Raw genomic sequence first — 22,023 nt, 5'->3', positions numbered from 1 at the left:
TGTTTCAGTGTTTAAAGTCTTAGGAGAAAAAGCAGATTTAAGAGTAATTCAATTAACTTAACAAACCTTCCTAAGAGGTTTTATTTAACAAACAACCAAACAGGACTGCTCTGTGCTGAATAAACACCTGTGACCTGAGGAAGAGGCGTGCATCATGACGCACCCACACCTGCCGAAACATGGCTCCCTCACACAAGAAGAAGCACCTGAGCCACAGGTGTGTGTGTGTGTGTGTGTGTGTGTTATCTAATGTTAGCTCACGGCTAGCAGCTGTGAGGACTGAAGGATAATGACCACATCCCGGAGTGTGTTTGTTCACAGCAACCAAACAAGCTGAGAGGCTAATGTCGGCGAAGCCAGCACGAATTAATAAAACTTCTCAAACTAAAACGACTCCCTAACGAAGTGGATGTCGTGCAACGAAACGAAAAGCAGCGGCTGAGATGAAGTCCTGGTTTTACAACAACAAATAGATTTCGTGTCAAAAATGACAGCGGAGCGAAAAGCTGGATGATCTTCAGTCTCCTGACAGCTCAGACAGGAGGCTAACGAGCTAGCTTAGTCTGCTAGCTAACGTCTGCATCTATTTTTGTTTTCTTCATTTCATTAAGTTATGTCATGAGATATGTTGGGTTTGTTTGTTTTTGTTTTTTTTAGCCTTTCCACAGCCCTCAGTCGGCTGAAGGCTGTGCCTCCGTCAGCTGGAAGGAAACAGCCGCCTCTGAGTGTTTGACAGCTAGCTTTAGCCAGCTGAGGGAGCCAGCTGTCAGGATGCGCTCCGTGCGCATTTATTTTAAAGCGTTCGCACTCGCTGACACCACATCGGAGGATTTTACCTGTAATACGAGAGCAGGCCGTTGCTGAGGACAAACCAGCGCCGCTGGTACCCTTTCAGATAGTTGGTCCATTTAAAGAGCCAGCCCTTGTAAGTGTCCGACCCCGGAGCCGGGGCCGCGGTAGAGGCGGACGCCGAGCCCTTCCCTTGCTCGCTCATCCTCGGCTCCGCCGCACGCCAAGAGGCGCAGGATCAACCGGGGGCCAGCGGGAGACGGGGGACCCTAACCCCGCTGCGACGACCGGGGGGCGAGGAGCTTGACAGAGCAGGAGGAGGAGGAGAGGGGGTCCGGTCCGCTGCGAGAGAACCCCAAGGTGGAGCCCCCTCTTCACATGACGCCGGAGGAAGGAGTGATGCCGAGACACTTCGCTGATGCAGACAGCGGCGGATCCCGGACACAGAGCGCCTCACGGGATCTCCGCGTATCCGGGACAGGTCAACACGCCGGAGCAGCTGTTCTGACCACAGCCACCGTCGCCGAGCTGTTTGCGGGAGGGAGCGGCGGCTCCGCTGGTCAGACAGGTGCGGAGGACCGGACGGGAATGCTCGCGCGCTCTATGAGTTCAAGTCTATGACGGCCGTCCGCTGCACCACGTGACTCTGTTATCGACACATTCCTCTGCGTGAGACAAGATGTTTAACTTCTCCTCGCAGACCTGTAATCAGACAGGCGTTGTCTCAGCCCAGATATTCTGAACGGCCGCTTATCATTTTATTGCGCCTCTGCTTCACCGCCATGAATTAATTATTAATTATAATCGTCCCACCTGCCTGGTGACAGGTGAATGGAGCCTTTATGGAAAGCAGGGCGCTGTTGACTTGCAAAGAACTGTTTCACTGTCTGCCACAGGATGAAAAGCTCAGGGGTCAATGAACTGCGTTAATATTCCCACCATAAAACACCTCTGGAGTTCCTGTTACAAGATAAATAAATAAAGATCAACAGGACTGACAATAAAAAAGCCCTTTATATTATTACAATACATTTACCTTTATTTTATTTATACAGCGGGTTGCAAAATCCTTCTTGGTATTCTTTCTATTTTGTTGCCTTACAGACTGGAATTCAAACCCATTAATTGCTTATAAGCAAGTTCATTTTCTGTATTTTGCTCCATCCATCATTACTTTAACTCTGACCACTTGTGACACAGATCCCCACAGCATTATGCTGCCAGCACCATGCTTCACTGTAGAGACAGTGTTCTCAGCATGATGAGAGGTGGTGGATTGGCCTCAGACATGGTGTCGTCCTCGATGTCCTAAAAGTTTGAGTTTAGTCTCATCTGACCACAGTGCCATCCTCCACATGTTTAGGGAAAACATCCAAATGGTGCAGATTTTTTTTTCTTTAAACACTGTTTTTTTTCCTGCCACTCTCCCGTGAAGCCCAGCTATGCAGATAAGAGTGGTTTTATGGACAGATCCTCCCAGGGTTATCTTGAGTCTCCTGGATGTTTCTCTGATTATCGCCCTCCTCGTTCAGTCAGTGAGTTTTGGTGGATGACTCTCTCTTAGTAGGTTTGCTGTGGTGCCATAATCATTAAGTGGAGCTCCATGGGATGCTCAGGGTTTAGTAAAAAACAACCCTAATCTGTGTGGAGAGTCCTTTAGTCTCTTGCTTGGCAGTAGCCCTCAACATCAGGTGTTTATCATTTGACACTTTGAAATTTCTCCTTTTGACTTCAATAAGCAGAAGTATTTTTGGAGAGAATTATTGCTTTCAAAAAATTAAAAATCCAAATAAATTCCAGGCTGTGAGGAAACAAAACTGAAGAATTAAGGGATGAATATTTGCAACCCACTGTATGTTAATGAATGCAAAATACCCCTTTTTCATAAATAATTAAATTTTAAATTGAATAAAAACTTTCATTTGTTAAAATTTACAGTCACCTTAGAGCTCAAAGCAAGCCTTTTGGGACCTGGCTTGTCTTTCCGCTGTATTAAAATTCAAATATTTTTTAAGCCATCTTTCCAAAATTCTTCTTTTTTTAATTTCTGGATAGTGCAAAGTCTTCCACCCCCACCCTCATCTCAAAATTTGATATTTATGATTTAAAAACCATTTTTTTGCCTGTACTTCAACTTTTCTCAACCTAAACATTATGAACAGTGCACATGATTAATCATTGCTTTCCAAGACAACAGTCATAAATGAAAGTCCACTCAATAAAACACTGAGGTGTTCATTTAGTTTTGCGTGAAAACCTGCAGGAACAGATTTAAAGCAGAAATCTAGAAAGTGGAAAACTGTTCAGTCTTGTCTGCTCTGGCTTCTAATAACAAGGTTTGACCACTAGATAGCAGTGTTGTCAAAATGAAACAGAACTGAGAGGTTCTCAGAACAAGCTTCTCAATTGCATTTATTAATTCCTTTTGTGTCAAAAAAGATTTACTCATACTAATACCATAAAAATAAATACAGTGTTTTAAAATAAAAAAAATTACAGTAGCCCTTTTTATTTGAAAAATGCACACACAAACAAACGGATGGGAACTCATGCTACACACTGTCGCTTTCTCATATCTCTGCTACATATTTCTCTTACTTTTTTTATTTTTATATATTCTTTTAACCACAGGGGAAAATAAAAAAAAATCATCAACGCAACCATCTGGCCCGACTGAAGGGGTTAGCACTACATTTGAAGAAAACCATGAGCTTGTGCTCTCACATGCCGGTGAATAAATGATCGCATTCATTCACACTCAGCTGCTCGGAATCCACGTAATACAAAAATTAAACACAAAGTCACATTTTCACATCAGTGCAATTAAACCCTGACCTGTTGGCTCTACCAACAAAAGCATGCAAGCTAACCACTCTATAAACCGTTCTTATATACAAGAGGTTAGACATATTCACAAAGTAACCTACCTTGGCCTAATTAAAGAAAACAAAATAGCTCACAACATTACCATTTAGATAGTATTCAGATAGGGATATTAAAGCTTTATCAATGCATCTGTGAAGGGGCATTTTGTGGGATATGTTAAGCTCTGGTCAGTTATTTTCGTAGGATGCTTGTGTGCAGGTGGATTACATCAACTGCATGATGCTTTTTTATTATAACATAGTGGTATACAGTCAGCTGGGACATCGCTGTGGGATTTTATTGCTCCATTTTAATCCAAAGCTTCAACATCTGCTTCCTATCTTGCCATGTCTGTCCTTTGCTTGCCTGAATGTCAGCTATGAAACCTGCCTCCCTTTGTCTCCTCCACCTCCTCTCTCACACACAAACACAGACACACACCTATCTCTGTGGAAACCCATCACTAAATCCTTCTCTAGCCTCAACCTTTTTCCAGTATATTAACCCTGAAACTACACCTTAAACGTGTAGGGTCCAACATTTTGCTCCCCACAAAGCTGCTCACAAATAAAGTAAATAAAGCACACAAACAAACCAGGTTCCTGTTTTAGGCAGCCTCCTGTATGTCCCACAGATCCACGGATTTAATGCACTCATCTGAAACAGAGACTGAGTGAGGAGAGGGAGCAGATTAAAGCCCCACAGTACATCATAATAAGGGACTGCAGTACTTTTTTTTTTTTTTTGCTGCAAGACAACCTTAAAACAACCTTGGTCTGAACAAACAACTTTACTGTAGGCCAAATTTGTAACAGGGACATGTAAGAGGAAAGAAAAACTCAGGCTACCTCCTTGGATCTAAAGTAAAACACAACCTAATTATATTCATCTATGTACATTTTGAGATAACCTTTGTGGACGTTATTATTTTTAATCTTGGTCGTTTGATTCTGTGGATCATTGGCCTCATGTCCTCATTAAATCCAAGCGTCAGTTGTAAACTTGTGTCTTTGACCTTACTGAATGAGACAAATTTAAAAGGAAGACTCAAATAATATTGCTGCCTTTCTGTTTTGAGTCTTACAAGCACAGCTTCCATGCTGTCAGGCCCGGTTGCAGACCTGATATGTAGACTATAGATGCTGTGTTACATTGGGAAGCACAGCCTGAAATGTTTAGCTGTCAAGCTGATGTGAGAAAGAAAAATAAAAATGTGCTGTTTGTTAATTTGTTTACCCCTGCCTTTGCTTCTACCTGCTTCCTTGTTTCCACACAGTGGGCAGAATTCGAACCGGAAGTGGTTGGATGACCATGTGTGAATGTTTATTTTAGTGTCTTTTACAGCGCAAGAGTCAAATAAACCTCATTATGAAAAATCAGCTCAGTTAAGCAGGAGGCCACAGGGTATTTTCCAGCCATTACGATAAAAGTCCTTTTCTCCAGTGCTGCTCCCCCCAGCACTCAAGAGAGAGTGTTGGGTGGAGGGAGTTCTCGGGGGGGGTCACATGACGGTGCAGCGGTTCCTCTGTAAAGCCCCCTGCAGACGGATGGAGGTGTGGTTCTGGCGCATGCCCCGCGCCACAGCGATGCCCAGCAGCTCTTTGAAGAGCAGGACTACGTGCCAGTTGAACTTGGCAGAGCACTCCACGTAACCGCACTTCCAGGTCTTCTTCACCAGGACTGACACCGCCCTGCGGGGCATGAAGCGCTGCCGCTGCAAATCTCTCTTGTTGCCCACCACCAGGATTGGCACCTCGCTGCTGCTGCCTTCCCTGCAGAGAAAATATGAGGAGAAAAAAAAAATTAAAAAGACCAGCTATCGTCTTGGTGTTTGTCAAAGTGGTTGTCACTGTGTACTGTATGTGTGTGTGTGTGTGTGTCTTCAGAGGTATGAGGGGGCAGAGTGGAGTATTAGAGCTCACAGGCTCAAGGGGCCTCCCACCACACTCTGCAGAAGCTGGCTTGCAGCAATATTAGACATGAAAATGTATGGCAAGCAAGACACAGTTGGGAATTTGGCCCTCAAGGCCTGTTTCTTTGCAAATCCGAGTCCAACTAAAAATATCAACTGTAGGACAATCGCATCAAGTTTCCAAACCCGTCTGATTAACGTTGGAGAAGGAAACCTTTGAGACTTTCACATCAAGATAGAGGAAATAATTAAGATTGATTTCTGCTCAGTTTAGAGCATTTGTCTTCATGAAAACTAACTGAAGAGTACGGATTATTAAAGTAATCCTTGAAGTGAAGCAGAATTCACTGAGAGGTGTTAAACAGGATTATGAATCTCGGACTAAGTGACAGCAAAGGCAAGGCAGACATTTAAACCATTAAAGCTGCCGCTTAATCAATTAAACTTTTCTTCTTTTGTTAAATAAAGGTTAGCATCATTGTCTGATAAGGATTTGCATATTTCCATAGATAGACTGGTAGCTTGCATACAGAGAAGGACTAAAATTACAGTTTTGAGCTCTGAGGTCTACTTTTTTTCTTTTCCCCTTATATTGTCCTCACATAGGCTTAAAGAAGTCTTGAATATTTTTGCAGAGGGGGAATCTGTGCAGGCGTGTGTGTATAAAAACTTGGAGGAAATGAAGTCAGAACACTGTCAGGAGCTCAAAAGAAAAGGCTTCATGATGGAGAACTTTAAAAATAGGACAGAAAAAATGCTGTTACTCCGGTTTCCAAGAGATTTCTGCAGAACCGGATCCCTTCCTGGTGACAAGTATGAAAAGAAAAGCCAGGAAACCTCCATTACTCATGATTTCATGTCCCCTCTCAGCTGTTTCTGCGTCTCTTTTTATTCCGACATCAGATCTGAGGATTGTATATTACTCCTGTTTTGGATTCCTCTTGCATTGAGCCATCCCGCCGGCGATAATGAGGTTTCTGTCTTGGGCCATAAACATGGAGCTCCAAGAAAGCGGTGACGAACTGTGGAAAGGCCGTTTGGTCATGTACAACACAGCAAACAAATGAAGTTCCCAAATCTGCCTTTCTATATGTAAATATATTCAGGTTCGCCAGGATTGAGGATGATCGAGCAGATTATTCTGGGGTCTTTTTCTGCCTTCTGGTTTTAGCCTTTCACTGTGGATCTCAACCCCTGCATCTTTCTTTTTCTGCTTCTGTCCAATTAAAGCAGAAATATCCCCCAAAGATTCCTTAAATCGCTAGTGACATCTTAGACAGCACTCGTACCGCGGTGGTATATCAAATGTCATAACAAAGCTGTCAGGATTTCAAGGAGGAATGTGCTAAATGAAAAGATATCTCCCCAAAAAGATTGAATATAACTGCCACAGTCGCTGAAGGGCTTTGTTGGAGGCCCTAAAATAGCTTTATTACCTCCAAAAAAGGTGGCAGGTCAGCTATATGTTAGATTATCACCAGTCAGGGTGAGCAGGATGTCAGAGGTTGCATTTAAAGACACGAGTTTACCTGTTCTCGACAATCTGTTGCCGGATCATTTTGACGTATTCGAAGCTCTCCACGCAGCAGATGTCGTACACCAGGATGTACGCGTTGGCGTTGCGGACACCTCTGCAGCGCAAATCAAGCCACTCCTTAAGGACACAGACAAAAAAAAAAAGCACACAAATATATTAAAAACATGTAAGATCAAGAGACTTATTTGCTATGTTTTTTAAAGATATTCTTACATCTGGTTTGTTTCTATTCAAATCAAAGTTTTCCAGTGTTGTTTTTGAAAGATTGAGAAAATTTCTTTTTATCCAGTAAAATATTTTTCATAAGCTGGTCGATAAAGTGCTTTGACATTGGGTGTGGACATTTATGTCCCTAATTAGGACACATTCTAATGACCATCTGAGTTGCTTGGTGATAAAATCTGAACTTTCATCAATTACTGGCCTTAATGCTGTCAAAACATCTTCAGAGCATCTCAAGTCAACTTCAGTTTTAGTTTTTTATGTAGACACTTTGCATTAGTTTCATATTAGGATCATAAGGTTATTAGAGTTGAGTTTAGTAGACTGTCTGAGTTAAAGTATGTTAAGAGTATTGGACTGGTAATACAGCAACCCACCTTGAAAATACGTTTCATATTTTTCACAACTTTTGTTTCAGTCTCGTTTTTAATAAAATATAGACTTATCTGTTTATAATCTATCTAAACATGAATCTGAAAGTGGTAAAAGTGTAAAGGTACTCATTCTTTGAAAATTCAAAGAGCTATCTGCAACAGGTAAGATTGAAAATATCTTGAATATTGCTTTAAGTTTAGTTTTGCTAAGACTAAACACAGGAGTGTGAGTCTGTCATATACGTCATTCTTCAAGTTTTTTTAAACTAACAACAAGAAGCAATTTAAACTTCATCAATAAAGGGATAGTATGGTCATTTTTTACAGTGATCTTCTGTCAAATATCTGTTTGTTTAGGCAGCTTTCGTGTTACAACATCAATGTTTGTGTGCTGAGCATAGATATGCTGTGTGGATCATGTCACTGGTGCTGAGGCTGTTGAACGTGTCAGTCCACCTCATCAGCGTCTCGTCAGTCGAATGTTTACTCAACTCCTGATGGACTCAGCAGCGTTAGGACGCAAACCATTACATAGTCTATCTATGCTCAGAACACATACATTTGTTTGGGTTGTAATACGGACGTTGTTTTGTTTGTGAAAACAGCAACAAACTAAACACAGGGTGTCATGCTAAAGTGTGGAGCAAGGCTGTTCAACTGGCAGCCCGGGGGCCACATTCGGCCCACTGGTGAGCTCAGGTCGGCCCAGATGAGTTCATTTAAAACACAACTAGATTTTAAATCAGAAAAAATAAATTTAAAAAATCTGTCAGAGAAACATTAAAAAATCTGAAATGCCAAATATTTCAATCAGAGAGGTGATCCTGTTATATAAGTGATCTATGACAGGGGAATACAACCCAGCTCTGGTGTAGAATTTTAATATTAGCTAAAGTAGTTCTTCCCCACCAATGTATTGTTTTTTAAAGAATGAGTTGTTTTATAAGCCTGAAAAGCAATATAAAACGGGCCCTCCTTTGGCTAGCTATTAGCCTGAACAAAGACTTCTGCCCTTTTCTCCATGCTCCCCGCTCTATGGCTGATTTGTACTAACCACCAATAACTATGAGACAGAACATCACTTCAAAAATGAGCGAACTTGACAGAAACCTTTGAGCGTTGACCTGTGAAAATAAATTTAAACGTGTGAGTCTTTCCCTGTAAATGTTCACTGACTGATTAGCTTAGCTCACGTTAGCAGCTAACAGAGGGCAGCTAACTGAACAGCATGTGCTCTCTGTGTTCCTGTAACATTTCTGAAGCTCGTTGGCTCCGTGTCACAGTTTGCCTGCTTCTGCTGTAGTTGGAAGTGCACAGTGAATAATCTCTCAGAACTGGCATGACTCTTGGAGCTTCACACTCTGAAATGAAGTCATTTGGTGCTCACCACCCACCCCCAAAACAACACTGCTCTGTCTCCCTAGCTACACATGTTCAAGGACAATGACGGAGGTTACGCAAAACCTTCTGTGTCAGCAGAAGAAAAGGGAACAGTTTTACTACCGTTTGCCGCTTGGCTAGGCTTTATCACATGCAGTATAGTAAACAGCACTTTGCTTGATGCTAATGAGTTCCAAATTGTAATTAAAGCACGCAGCGCAAGCGTGTGCATTAATAGTGTTTTACCGGAGGACATTTGTTTCAATAAAGACATGGTGACCCATTCTTCTGTTTAAGCTCATCGCCGACCTTACAGCCTCAAACAGCACAAGAGGAATTTGTAAACATTTGATCTGATAAAAGAGGGAAATAGAGGGGAAAAGGCTCTGCTGAGGGAGGGAAACAAGGGGAAAAAACGAGCCTGAGAGAATGTTGAAAAGATGAAAAAGGCAGCGACGGATCAAGGGATGAACCGACAGGGTGTCAACATAACCTCTGGTGTTCCTGCGCACTGCTAATGAGGGACCTGGGTGTCTGAGACCGCCATGAACCCAGTTTAGCTCGTTTTCATGAATTTCACTTCCACCAGATATGATTCAACTGCAGCAATACAGAAACTTTTTTTTTTTGCCATATTTTTAGATGAAGAACTGTTTAAGGAGTTTATCATAGGAGGAGTACCTTAACCTTTGGGAAAACCACACGCTTTCATAGCTGAGAATAAATTTGCTCCTTTCACAATATTTTCACTGAAATCATCTGTCAGTTGCAGCATGACTTCAGAAAAAGCCCAGAAGCAGATAAAAACTGTCTGCCCGGCTCCATCTAAAGGGAACAAAGTTTGCCTTCCAGCATCTTTTAAGCTAAATAATGCATTATTCATGCTCCTTTAAAGATTTAGGATGTTATTTTTGGTTATAACAGAATTCTATGCTTTTTTAAAAAGCTCTTCATACTGTATATTATGACCATGTTTCTTCAGAAACTCTTTTTGGAAAAGAGAGTTCATATCTTTTGAAGCGGGGTTCGAAAGGTTATGAACAAACAGTGAATATCTTACCTGTTGTAGATAGCTCTTTGAACAGCCTCAGCTCAGAAGAATAGAGTTTAAATCAGACCAGACCGATGAGCTAACAGCTAATCTGAGGAGCTCCAAGGCCAAAGTGGATTGCTGTTATGTTAAAATCTAACAATTCATAGTGGTTTGTGCAAAAGCTATTTTATAAACCTTTACACCACCGTCAGTGTTGTATTATATGGTTATTCCACGAGAAGTATTTCAGTGCATGACATTCCTATCAAACATGCCCCAGACTGCACCAGGAGTGCTACAGCTAACTGCTGCTGCCACCTTTTGTGCCACAGAATTTTACACAAGTACCTGTGTAATGAGAAATAATGAAATAGCATGTGCACAAACTGTCACATTTTTTTAGTTTGTCTAACATTTGGATCCAATTTATGTTTGTTTGTTTGTTTGTTTGTTTTGTTTTTGATTTAAAAAAAAGTAATGATGAAATGTCCCAGATAGTGACTCTAGTTGTAAAAAGTAAAATAACTTCATAATACTTTCTCTGTTTAATTTGTCAGCAGATGAATGCATGTGAAGTGAGGTGACAGTATTACACAGAGCAAACCCGACTCATCACACCCGAGCCCGTCTGCCATCCCCATGTCTCAAAAACAAGCAACTCTTTTCACAGGTTCTGTTATTTTAGCCCAGAAGCAGCTGATGTGAAGGAACACAGCCGGGGGGAGTTTTATCTCCACAGATTTCTGAGGTTGGTTTGGTGTGTGTGTGTGTGTGTGTATGTGTGTGAGAGAGAGAGAGAGAGAGAGAGGGCCTTAAGGCTCGCCACCTCCTCTCAGCTCTGATTGGTCGGACACAAAAAGCTGCTATTTCTTTGTTTAAAAGCGGATCAAACTAAGCCCATGTAACAAATGTACAATGTGATGCAAATATGTCTCAAGATAATGCGGTAAAATAAGCAAAGTCAAAAGAGCTCTTTTCCAGATAAGATAAAAAAAAACAATAAAAACTTTTTAATGACTTCTTTAAATGAAAAGTATACGAGTAGCAATAACATTATGTTGTGCACAACAAACTGATTATGTCAACCTGTGTGACATCAGAAGTGTTCAATTTACATCAACAACACATCGACAGATGGTTATCAACCCCCAGCCGAAGCCAAAAGAGCGATAAAGTTTTTCCCATGTCTGTGTATACTTATTTGTTTGTCTTGTTAGCAAAATATCCCATGAACCACTGGATGGATTTCAATGAAACTCTCAGAAAGTAATCTCTGGATGTGCATCTACAACTCATCACCTTTTGTAGTCGACCCAATTCAAGATGGCCGCCACAGCTGATCAACTTTGTGGCACCAACTCAGTCAGTTTTACAGATGTTTGGATAAAGTTGGAGTCCTGAACAACAAACACTCTGAGCACTAACACATCTCAAGAGATCTTACATTATTGCTCTCAGTTTTAAACTGTACCATGAAAGGAAACGGGCGATATGCATTCCTGCAAGGACTGCCAGGTCTTTATTTCATTATGCTATCAAACTGAAGAGTGAAAAGTGACAGAGCAGAGTCAAATGTAACCAGCATTTGGCTTCTTCTAGAGCACTGTTTACTGTACAGCTTTGGCTTTGAAAACTCATATATCAAAATGCTAATTTACACATTATTTAAAAATTATGCATTTAATCAAAATGCAAGCTGATATGTCATGCACGCATAGCACAATGATACAAAGGAACTTGCTTCAAATTGATTTTCCAGGTGGCGTTCATATTAATTTAGCTAATTTTTGCAGGAACTTGAAATAGGAATTCTAAACGGCAAATGTAATCACATTGCTGTAAAGGTTGGTGGGGAAATGGGCTTTTTAAATGACCATTCTGCACAGCCGAAGTTGAGGGAGACTGATAATTTGTGCCAGGGAAGGAAGCAGAGGGGGAAAAGGCAATGATCGGTGTGTGATGATGCTGCTGATAATGTCAGCACTTTGATGAGAATTAATTTGCCTACATTTAGCTTGGAAGGAGTTATTTATGGGTTTGTGTCAGCAGGAAGAAGCAGCATCACACGAGCAGGATGGGGCTGATCAACAATGGGGGCGAAATGTGTAAGATCACTACAGTCAAATGTGAAGAAGAATGTGAGACTGTGCTGTGAAAACCAAGATCCCTTCACTTTCCAAGTTTTCAGCAACTTTTAGATAAAATATTGCATCTAGTTTGAATCATTTCAAGCCTCTTGACTCTTATGTAACTTTTTATTAGCGTCTAATATAATTTAAATTCAACCTCTGTGATGTTTGGCAGATCAACAAGATATCCTTCCTGCCCTTACAACACATATCATCACAGCTCGTCCTTTTCCTGATGGTTGAGGCAGATGAAGATATGAGACGCAGCACAGCTTCTTCAGCTGCTGCCTCACATCTCAGGGCCTAAAAATAGCAGCTCATGTTCTCATCTCTTATCTTTTAGTCATCCAAATCCTGTTTTTAAATGTGGAGGCGGAGCTTGAACAAGCAACACTACTTCTGTCTGCAGACCCAAACAAAAAGAAGCACAGGCAAAGCGAGGAAAAGAAACAAGACGGTGCAGCAGTTTGCTGCAGATGCGGAGCCAGTAAACGCAAAAAATGTGAACGTGTGTTTGTGTGTCCTTGCACGTGTGTGTGTGTGTGTGGGCAAGTTTTATTTGTGTGTGCTTGCAGGATGTGAGAGTGTGGGAGCGTGAAAGTGAAGTGTGGTGCCACCGTCTGCATCCTTCAATCAAAAAGAGCATCTCATCCTTCGCTCCTCAAAACCCAAACTGAATGTGTCTCCCTGACGACAGCGGGGACGTGGTCTGTCTCCTGCAGACTGGGACAGAAAGCTGTTGTGTGTGTGTGTGTGTATATGTGGGACGGGGGTCCTAACGGTATGCGTGGTTGTGATGGATAATGCTCAAGCACAGGAGGGACGCTGAGAGTAACGTGGCGGAGGAAGGGTGATGAGCAATTAAGGAAGTGTCATCCAAAGGCCACTCTGCCTGGCTCACACTTAAAATCTATTACAAGCCCTGATGGGAAAATTTCCATTAATCAATGATGACCTGCAGCAGGAAATTCAGTTTCAAAATTGTAGGATACGTTGGTCTTTGGTGGAGTTTTTTAAATTTTTTTCCTTTGGTTCTCAGGAATCACAGAAAGTTAAGGTGAATCGTCAACCCGAAACAAAAGCTAACAGGGAAACTTATAAAAACAGCTATAAAATATTAGTTTGAAATGATTAATGCATGCTCCCTGGCTCTCTGATATAGAGTTTGATTTCCGCTGAATAAAAAGCTAAAAGCACAAGGAACCTGGCTCTGTCCGAAGGTTATGTAATCCACTTTTCATCTGCAGGGTTAGTACTTTTTAAAATTATGTCTCTTTCTTTAAATAGTGAAATGTATAGTGTCGGAAAATGGAAGGTTACATTCAGTACCATTAGCTCAACTGAGCATTGCAAGAGTTTCATTTTCAAATTTCATCTTCTTTAGGAGAGTGATACTGGATCCGTCTCATCAGCTAACTCTTAAACAAAGTGCCTACTTTGTATTAATAAGCTCCTGACTTCTTAACTTAATGATGTTTGCAAATAGAAATAATGAGAAAAAGGTCAATAATAATTGTTTCAATTTGCGCTCTATGAGCAGAGTTATTAACTTTAATTAGATGTCCCAGTTGTTGTTAAAGCAATGAGATGTGGGGGAAATATTTCATAAAAACAGGAAGCAAGTTTTGAAAAGATCGTGACAAAAAAATAATTTAAAAAAAAAACAGAAAACCCTTAGAAAGGCCTGACAACGTGTCACCATGTTGACAACAGGTGCACAAGAAATGCACATTAGTGACACATACTAATTCATGACTGAGTGCTTTTCAGCTCTTTGAGACTTTTAAAGGTACTGAAGTGAAATCCTTTCTTCGTACTAAAACATACATTTTGTTTTGCATATTTTAATATCTATTATATTTTATCTATATATTTTATCTCTACATAAAGAATGCTGAAGATTAGACTTGTTTTAAAGCCTAACCAGGCCGTGGGTCTGCAGATTAACCACTGGCTAGAAGCCCTACAAAGCAGCATCTATATTATTTAGTTGAATTGTTTTATGTATTTTTCTTGATCAGTTAAACTTGAAATGAATCTAAAACCCTGCACACCCGAGCAGCAGAGTCTCAGTCTGAAACGTAGCAGAAACTGAGGGTAAATTTTAAATTTGAGCCGTTCAAGATGCTTCTTGATCTTATCATCTTAGGAAAAGCAGAACAATATGGCATCTGGGTTTCCTCTTATTTTTATTGGACGTTTGTTAGTAGAAGAACTATGTTTGTTGAGTGGAAGAAAATCTGGAAGTTTGCTTTCTCCATATTGCACGTGGCAGGGATTCACATGCACTGACATGCAGTTGCATTCGGACCACCTGCCTCAACACAGACGGATTAAAATGTTTGCACAGTGACTGAGAACCATAATTAAACTGCTAGTTCTCTACAAAACCGTAGTAAGTTCTTGCTGCGTTACGAGCAACAATGTTGAATATGTAAAGTTTTCTCAGACGCAGAAAAAGATCCCCAAACGACAGAGATCGCCATCAAAATTTTATTTCCTGTGTGTCTCAACAGATGCACATATATTTCGACTGCATCTGCGAGAGTCAAAATGACACAACGTGTTACATAAAATGTTATCATGCCCGTGCTGTTATCACACGGAGTATTTACAGAGATAACTGAGAAAATGTCCAGAGAAGAGAAGAGAGAAAAAGGGAGAGAGGGAGTATGTCAAGTGGGAGGAAGCCATGGAGATACATTATGGCACAAAGAAAGACAGAAAGAAAAAAAGAAAGAAAGAAAGAAAGAAAGAAAGAAAGAAAGAAAGAAAGAAAGAAAGAAAGAAAGAAAGAAAGAAAGAAAGAAAGAAAGAAAGAAAGAAAGAAAGAAAGAAAGAAAGAAAGAAAGAAAGAAAGAAAGAAAGAAAGAAAGAAAGAAAGCAAGAAAGAAGAACAAGAACAATTACACTGAATGCTCCATCAGGCTCAAATCGATCTGTCATTGCATCTTATTTCCACCCTGTGACACATGTCTGCTATAAGCTCTACTATCAGACATACAGCAAAGCAAACAAATCATTAAACCGTCATAGCATCACTAAAAAAAAATCATCAAAATCATGCCTGCATCTAGTACATGCAGGTGTCGAAATCAGTTGGTTGAAATGGGGTCACAATAGGATTGTTGGCACTTTTCAAATATAATCTAAGATGATGAGAAAAGCTGCACCAGTGTGGAGGCGTTACTGGCTCACTCCGTTCTCCAGCTTCTTCCTCACAAATTTAAGAGGACGTCTCATAAACCTCATGTGGTAACCCTTACTGTGACCAGCATCCATTCAAGTATTTGCAAAGTTCCTAACTGACTGCAGCCTCTCAGTCCTCTATTAGGGCTTTATTCCCAGCAGTATTCAAACAGGGAAGCAATGCTTTAATTCAATTTGTTGCACTCACAGAGTAAATGTGCATCATGGTTCTTTGTGCCGTTCAGGATAGCCGCTGCCCCCCTCACTAAGGCTGCATGTTTCTGCCAGCGGGGGTCAACATAGAGAGGTGCGGTGAGTCAGAAAAGCCCCACCGGCGCTAACAGAGGACGTAAACGACATGCGAGCTGGGGAACGAGCAGGATATGAGCGGAGAAGAGGAGGAAAAAGTGCAGCAGACCTCCCAGGTTTGTTCCTCTGCAAATGAAGACTCGTATATCTGTCGGGTAGAAATGCTGTAGAGGCAATCGGCTAATCCTTTCTCTCCCTGCCAAATGGAAGTGGGGGGAGGGGAGTGTGGGCACCTCCAGTGAGCATGAACCAAATGAATATGATACAACACTGAAAGGCTTGTTAACGTGACTCAACCTTTTGGGACACACACACACTCCCACACTTAAACTCATGAGACACATCTTGTCTTCTCCCTGCTCTCTGCTCACACCCACCAGTTTGTTCCCTGATGGAAGGGTGGTGGAGGGTGTGTGTGTGTGTGTGTGTGTGTGTGTGTGGAGAGGGCGGGGGTGGGGGAGTTATAGACCATTTAGCTGAAAAACTTTACAGAGGGTCTCTGTGGGTGGCAAACAATGCAGCTCTCTGCAGAAGTCTTATCACCTCCCAACAAAACGTTGGCTCTGTAAAACAAAAAGAAGGAAGAGCTGGGTGTAATTCTGACAGGAAGATTGCTCCTCCTGCCTCTTAGGCGAGGCTGTCAGATGTTTTCTGTGTTCTTCAGAAAAAAAAGCCCCCTTTGTCATTCGAGCTGCTCGTTTGCTGCGCCCTGCTCGGTCAGATAACCACGGTTTTACTGTGAAGGTGAGAGAAAAGGAGAGATTTTCACAGCAGTAATTGACAGGTCGGTGTGATGACCCTGGAGGTTTTTATCAGGAAAGAATCACAGCCTCTCAAACGAGGCTGCAGAGGGGGTCAAACATGCACTGCAAGTCAACACAGAAGTGTTTTTCTTTAATTTCCAAGGACCACATAATATGAACGAGGACGCACTATAGAGCCTTCCGCCGAAAGGATCTTAGAAAACACACAAATGGCGATAAGTCAACTAATTTAACAGACTTTAAGCTAAAATTTGGTGAGAGTCATTCACAGCACATACTTCAAGTGCTATCCATTACACAAGATCTTAGCATTAACTGTTGGTGTCAATCCCGTTTTCTGTTATCAAAATATCTCATGAGCCACTGGATGGATTTTAGTGAAACTCAGTACAGCTAACTGATCAACCTTTGGAGACAATTCACTTAGAGATGGCTTCCATGGTAAATCAACCGTAGCAAGAACAAAAATGGCTACAGCTCAGTCATTTTTACAGATATTGAGCTAAATTTGGTGTGGCATGCGCTGAGAGTCATTCACCACCCAAACTGTAAGAGTGGCATCTTGTGATATCGCATGAGAGTGTGAATAAAGAGGTGTTTAGGGTTTGACCAAAACGCTACAACTCAGTTATTCTTTCACCATAAGATGCTCCTTGTCTAAAACTCTGGCATGAAAGGCAGTAGGCGATAAGCACTTCTTTAGGGGATGCACGTCTCTCTAAGGATATTGAGAGGAATTAGGTTCGCATTTTGCGTGTCAAAGTTTGTCTTCTTCACAACACAAACTTTATCCTGAGGAGATCACCTGATAATAAAAAATTCTGTAAAAGATGAGAAAATCCACTCTTAGGGATATTTGAATAAAATGCCATGCCTGAGTCCGATTTTGACAAATTAAGCAGGTTTCTTCCCAAGTTATGAGCATTTTAAAATCCTCTAAATTCCCTCTTTGTGTTTCCACGGCGGAGGAACGGCAACACAAAGGCTGGATTTAGGATTTAACAAAGCTAACTCAAGCCGGTGGAGCCTCATACGACACTTTGAAAAGATGTTTTCTCCCAGCGTCAAAGTGCTGTATTTACAGCACTAAAAGGGGTCTAGTGCAGGGTGGAGGAAGAGTTACAGCATCTGAGAAAAGAGGAGCATTGAGAAATAAAACAACCTTGATTTTCCACTCAATTTCCTTTTTTTTTACAGACGAAAAAGACAAATCCATTTTTCCACCATAATTCTGCATTCATTTGTCTCCTCAAACTAATTAGTTGCAGCATCTGACCTGTGGCCATGAAATAAAGGCCAGTCTGCTGTATTTTTAAAGAGCTGAAGCAGGTTCGGTGCAGCATACGTAATCAGCTCATTTGAATATACCTGATTGCATCTTTTTATGGCTAGAAGTCTGCCGAGGACACTTTATGAGTGATTCAAATGTTTCATTCTCCTCTCGTGAGGGGGCTGAGAGAGTTTATAGTCAAAACAGAGAAGCTGCATTTTCTGCACAAACGTAGCGTGAAGGCTGAGTGTTGAAAGTGCTGAAGAAGCTATAAATGAGTTGATAAAGCTAAAAGAAGCAGAACAGTAGCTACAAACTGAAAGCAGAATAGGAAGACAGAAGCAGGGCAAGTTTGCTGCAGCAGATATCAAAGAGATTAATCTTTATAAAGGAAAAGTTAAAGGCACTCATTGCAAAGTCATGAAGACCTTATAAAGTCTAAAGCAAAATCTGCATATTTTATCCCCCATATTGGTGGTTAATGTGTTCTTAAATTAAAAACTTGCAAACGCTGCCGACTACCTTGTGTTTGTTTACCCACAGAAACAGCGGAAGTGACTGAAAATAGGTCACCGACTGAGACGTCAGTGTTCGACAGTTCTGATGGTATCACGCTCAGACTTGTTGAGAAATGTGTGCAGACAAAGGCGCTTTGTTTACATTGAGTGCGTACCCGCGCTTCAGAATTGTGTGTCAAAATATCCGAAAAACTACTGGAGTAAACGCCTTCAGACTTCATCATCTGAACAACCGTCGCTATGTTTGACTTCCTACTTTGCCCTACCATTAAATATTTTGTAAAACTATAAAAGTTGTATTAAAAAAAAACTAAAGTCCCAGCAGTCATCTCCTGAATGAGCTGGGCGTTTTGTTATTTGGATTAATAAATAATAATAATAAAAAAGTATGCAGAAACAGTTACTGCAGATTGCAAAAAATAATACATAAATAAATAAAAAACAGGAAAACAACAGTGTGAGTGCTGAACCAAGTACAGCTCCAAGGCTTTAAGTCAGTCTCCATGGCAACTAGTAAAGACATCTGATAGTGAAAGAAGAATAAATAAAGCTGTTATCTTGTCTTAAGCTGAGATGGAGAAGCTTTTTAGTTTTGCTGCTGAAGTTGACTGATTTTTTGTGGGGGGGAAGTACGACACCTTACCTGACTGGCGCTCGCGGGGAAAGAGGTGATTGGCGGGACGTCCAAAACCTTCAGCTCGTACATGTTCCCGTTCAGGATGACGGAGGGTCTGTGCACGTATCTGCTCCGGGTCGGCGTGTACGCCTCCGAGAAGTCGTTATAGATGAACTGGCGGATGATAGAAGTTTTGCCCACCCCGGGAGCACCGATCACCGCGATACTCAGCGTCTCCACCATCCTCGGAGCGCGGCTTCAGCACCATGGACAGCGACGGCAGCGGAGACAGATGTCCGGAAACACACGCGCGCGCGCACGCTCTCACACACACAGCTGCTGCGCCGGAATTCAACCCCGCAGCCTCGAGATATTATACACCTTTACTAAGAAGAAGAAGAAGAAGAAAAGAAAAAAAAAAACAGGAAACTTTTATCTCCCAGGTGAGATTGCCGCAGATTGTCAGAAATTAGGCTCCACCATCATCATCATATCCATCATCATCGCGCAAATGGAGGGAATCTCGCTGCCTCCACGAGAAACACTTTTTTCTGGGGGGGCAACCCCCTGCCATAAGCTCTTCCCCGGAGAGGGAGCATTAAAGTCCGCCCTTAATTCCCGCCTCCTGTCGGACCTGGTCCTACCCGGGGATCCGGGCTCCGAGCTTTCTCTGTCTTCATGGATGATCTCCTCTCTGCGCCTCCTCTCCTCTCACTCGTTCCCAGCGATGCACCACCGACCGCCGCGCTCCTCCATCATCATCATCATCATCATCACCACCATATCCGAGGAGGGGGAGGAGGAGGAAGGCGCACAGCAGCGGGGCTCGTAAATAAAGCTCCCCCACGTGCTCTAAAATGGCACGAGAGGAACAAGCAAGCAAACAAAACACCTCCCGGCTGCACAAAGATCACCGGCGGGATTCAAGAGGGAAGAAGGAGCGATCCACGGAGTCGACGGAGGCGCGTTCTCTGTGAAGGCATCTGGAGTCTGATGAGGAGCTGTGTGTGTGTGTGTGTGTGTCTGTGCTGTCGGAGAGACAGGAGCTCCCCCTCCTCTTCTCTCTATCATCACTAATATCCCCTGCACTGCTCCTCCAATAGGATCATGTCGTGCGCAAAGCGTGTGAAAGCTTGGAGCTCCCATACGCCGCAGAAGAAATGGCAAAGGAGCAGGCCACACACTGTATGTCATCACATGGTGTGTGTGTGTGTGTGTCGAGCAGAAGACCGGACATCATATCTGGTGACTTATTAGCTCGTGGACAGGGTGCGTGAGGCAGAGCAGGGTTAGTGTGCCATCAAACACCACAGCGGACAGGTGTGAGGGATACAAAATAACACATCTCACACGTCCTTCAGAAGAACTGCAGAGGAGCTTCTGACATCAGGAAAATGATCAGCTCTCCATCAAAGCTCTTGTAACCAGGATAAGGCACGTGAGATCCACTGATGATGTGATGGATCTTTTTTAGCAACTTTTTATGACCTGCAGGCCTCAATCATCAAATAAATAAATAAATATATCTTTTGTAGGTTATTTTGACCACAACAGCTGTTAGATTCCTTGTAAAGAATGCAGCAGAAACCTCTGCGGGGCCCTCTTCCTTACTGATCCACATCTGGATTCTGTGCCGTCTCCAACTTCTGGCTCTTTCTCCTCCAGGGTTCCTGGCCCTCCTTCTCCTCGCCAGTCATGATTCAAAAAACGACAGAGAGCCTCAGCAGCATTGCATCGCTGCTCGTCGTGCTGCCACAGAATGAGTTGTGAGAAAAAGGCCTCAGAAAATTCTTCATGCAGAAGACCTGTGAGATCAGCTCCACGGTGTTTAAACAAGCTTGTGTTTGTGTGAAAGCCAACAGGTGTGGTTCTCATGGGGGGGAAGGCGCCGTTAGGGACAGACTCCTGCAGGTGTTGCCATGGGAGCCAAAATAGGGACTGGGGTGTGTGTGTGTGTGTCCACTCAGAAACAAATAAACCTGAGGATGTAGGAAAGGAATTATGTCCATCTGCTCAGGTCAATTTTACACACCTAATGTCTCACAGTTTTTTCTAATGAGGAGTCATTTTTGACCAAAGGCATAACAAAGTTCAATAAAACATCCAAAATTATTGAATATTATAACATTTTATTTATGCTGTTCAGATGATCTGTGTGAACAAAGTCATGAAAATGTAAACCAGATCGAAGGAAATAACTTCTGTTTTGTTTTTCCAGGGAGAAAATGTCCAAAAGAGTCAAATTTGACCAGAACACAGTCATAGATTTATGGATTCTTACAAAGGTGAGGATTAAACCAGAGCTGGTGCTAATTATTTCTGTTTGGGATTTTATTATTAAAGTTACACATTGGTCATTTTATTAAATATATATATATATGAGCCTCATAAAATTTTTAATGTCGAAATTCAGTAAGTCTTTTTCATCAGCCCAGCAGAAACCTGCACCTTAGAGTGTTTACAAGCATCCCAACTTTGTACCAGAAAAAAATATTTTTAATGTCCTAGTTTTTACACTCATTGTGAAACTTATATTCTATAAAGGCTGTTTAACTGAAGCCCTCCAACACACACACATTCAGTCCAATAGAAAAAAATAGAAACGGGCATGTCAAGTGACAAATCTATATAAATGTCAATATTTTTTATCGCCCAATCAAATATGACATTAACATGTCCAAATGATCTTTCTACTGCACCTGATCTTAGTCTGATCATCTCATAGATTGTTGAACCTGCAGAGCTTCAGAATAATGTGAAATAAAGTCAAATGTGACGCAATCATGTCAGATGTGTGTGGCATTGGCTTCAACATTAAACCTGAGTAAATCTGGAATGAGTTTCTTGTAAAGGCTGCTCCATAAATTCAAATTCTGGGCATTTTTAGGTGCACATTTAATCTAAAATGTAGCTTTTGTTCCAAATTAAAACACATCAGGCTTATTTTATATTATTTTTTTGGTTTATGAGTGCCTTCTAGCCAACACTGGAGTGAAATTATTTTATTCCGAGTGTTTTCTTGGTGCTCGTTTTTCCAAATTTGAGACTTTTACCATTCAAGACAAGGAGGTGGCGCCCCCTGTAGGGAAGCTTTCATCACAGAGGATCAATATTAT

The 22,023-nt window shown here is 41.8% G+C and overlaps 2 protein-coding genes across 3 annotated transcripts in view; both read right to left on the bottom strand.

The window, feature by feature from the left end:
* The window catches only part of si:ch211-106a19.1 (uncharacterized protein LOC561797 homolog), a 44,128-nt gene extending 42,733 nt beyond the window's left edge, over positions 1 to 1,395 (bottom strand). For both annotated transcript variants that reach the window (XM_017413840.3, XM_037976399.1), the window contains exon 1: positions 837 to 1,395. In XM_017413840.3, the coding sequence (XP_017269329.1) occupies positions 837 to 994 (158 nt within the window). In that variant the 5' untranslated portion in view covers positions 995 to 1,395. The remainder of the gene's footprint in view (positions 1 to 836) is intronic.
* A 2,990-nt stretch (positions 1,396 to 4,385) lies between these two features.
* Positions 4,386 to 19,999, bottom strand: rasl10a (RAS-like, family 10, member A). Its single transcript, XM_017413842.3, has 3 exons — positions 18,935 to 19,999; positions 7,096 to 7,220; positions 4,386 to 5,426 (listed from the first exon to the last, which is right to left on the bottom strand). Exons 1-3 carry the CDS (start codon positions 19,148 to 19,150, stop codon positions 5,156 to 5,158), a joined length of 612 nt encoding a protein of 203 aa, XP_017269331.1. The 5' UTR covers positions 19,151 to 19,999; the 3' UTR covers positions 4,386 to 5,155.
* Positions 20,000 to 22,023: the final 2,024 nt, after the last annotated feature.

Source organism: Kryptolebias marmoratus, linkage group LG1 (genome assembly GCF_001649575.2).
Source record: "Kryptolebias marmoratus isolate JLee-2015 linkage group LG1, ASM164957v2, whole genome shotgun sequence".
Classification (NCBI taxonomy): domain Eukaryota; kingdom Metazoa; phylum Chordata; class Actinopteri; order Cyprinodontiformes; family Rivulidae; genus Kryptolebias; species Kryptolebias marmoratus.
This window is presented reverse-complemented; position numbering and strand designations above follow the sequence as displayed.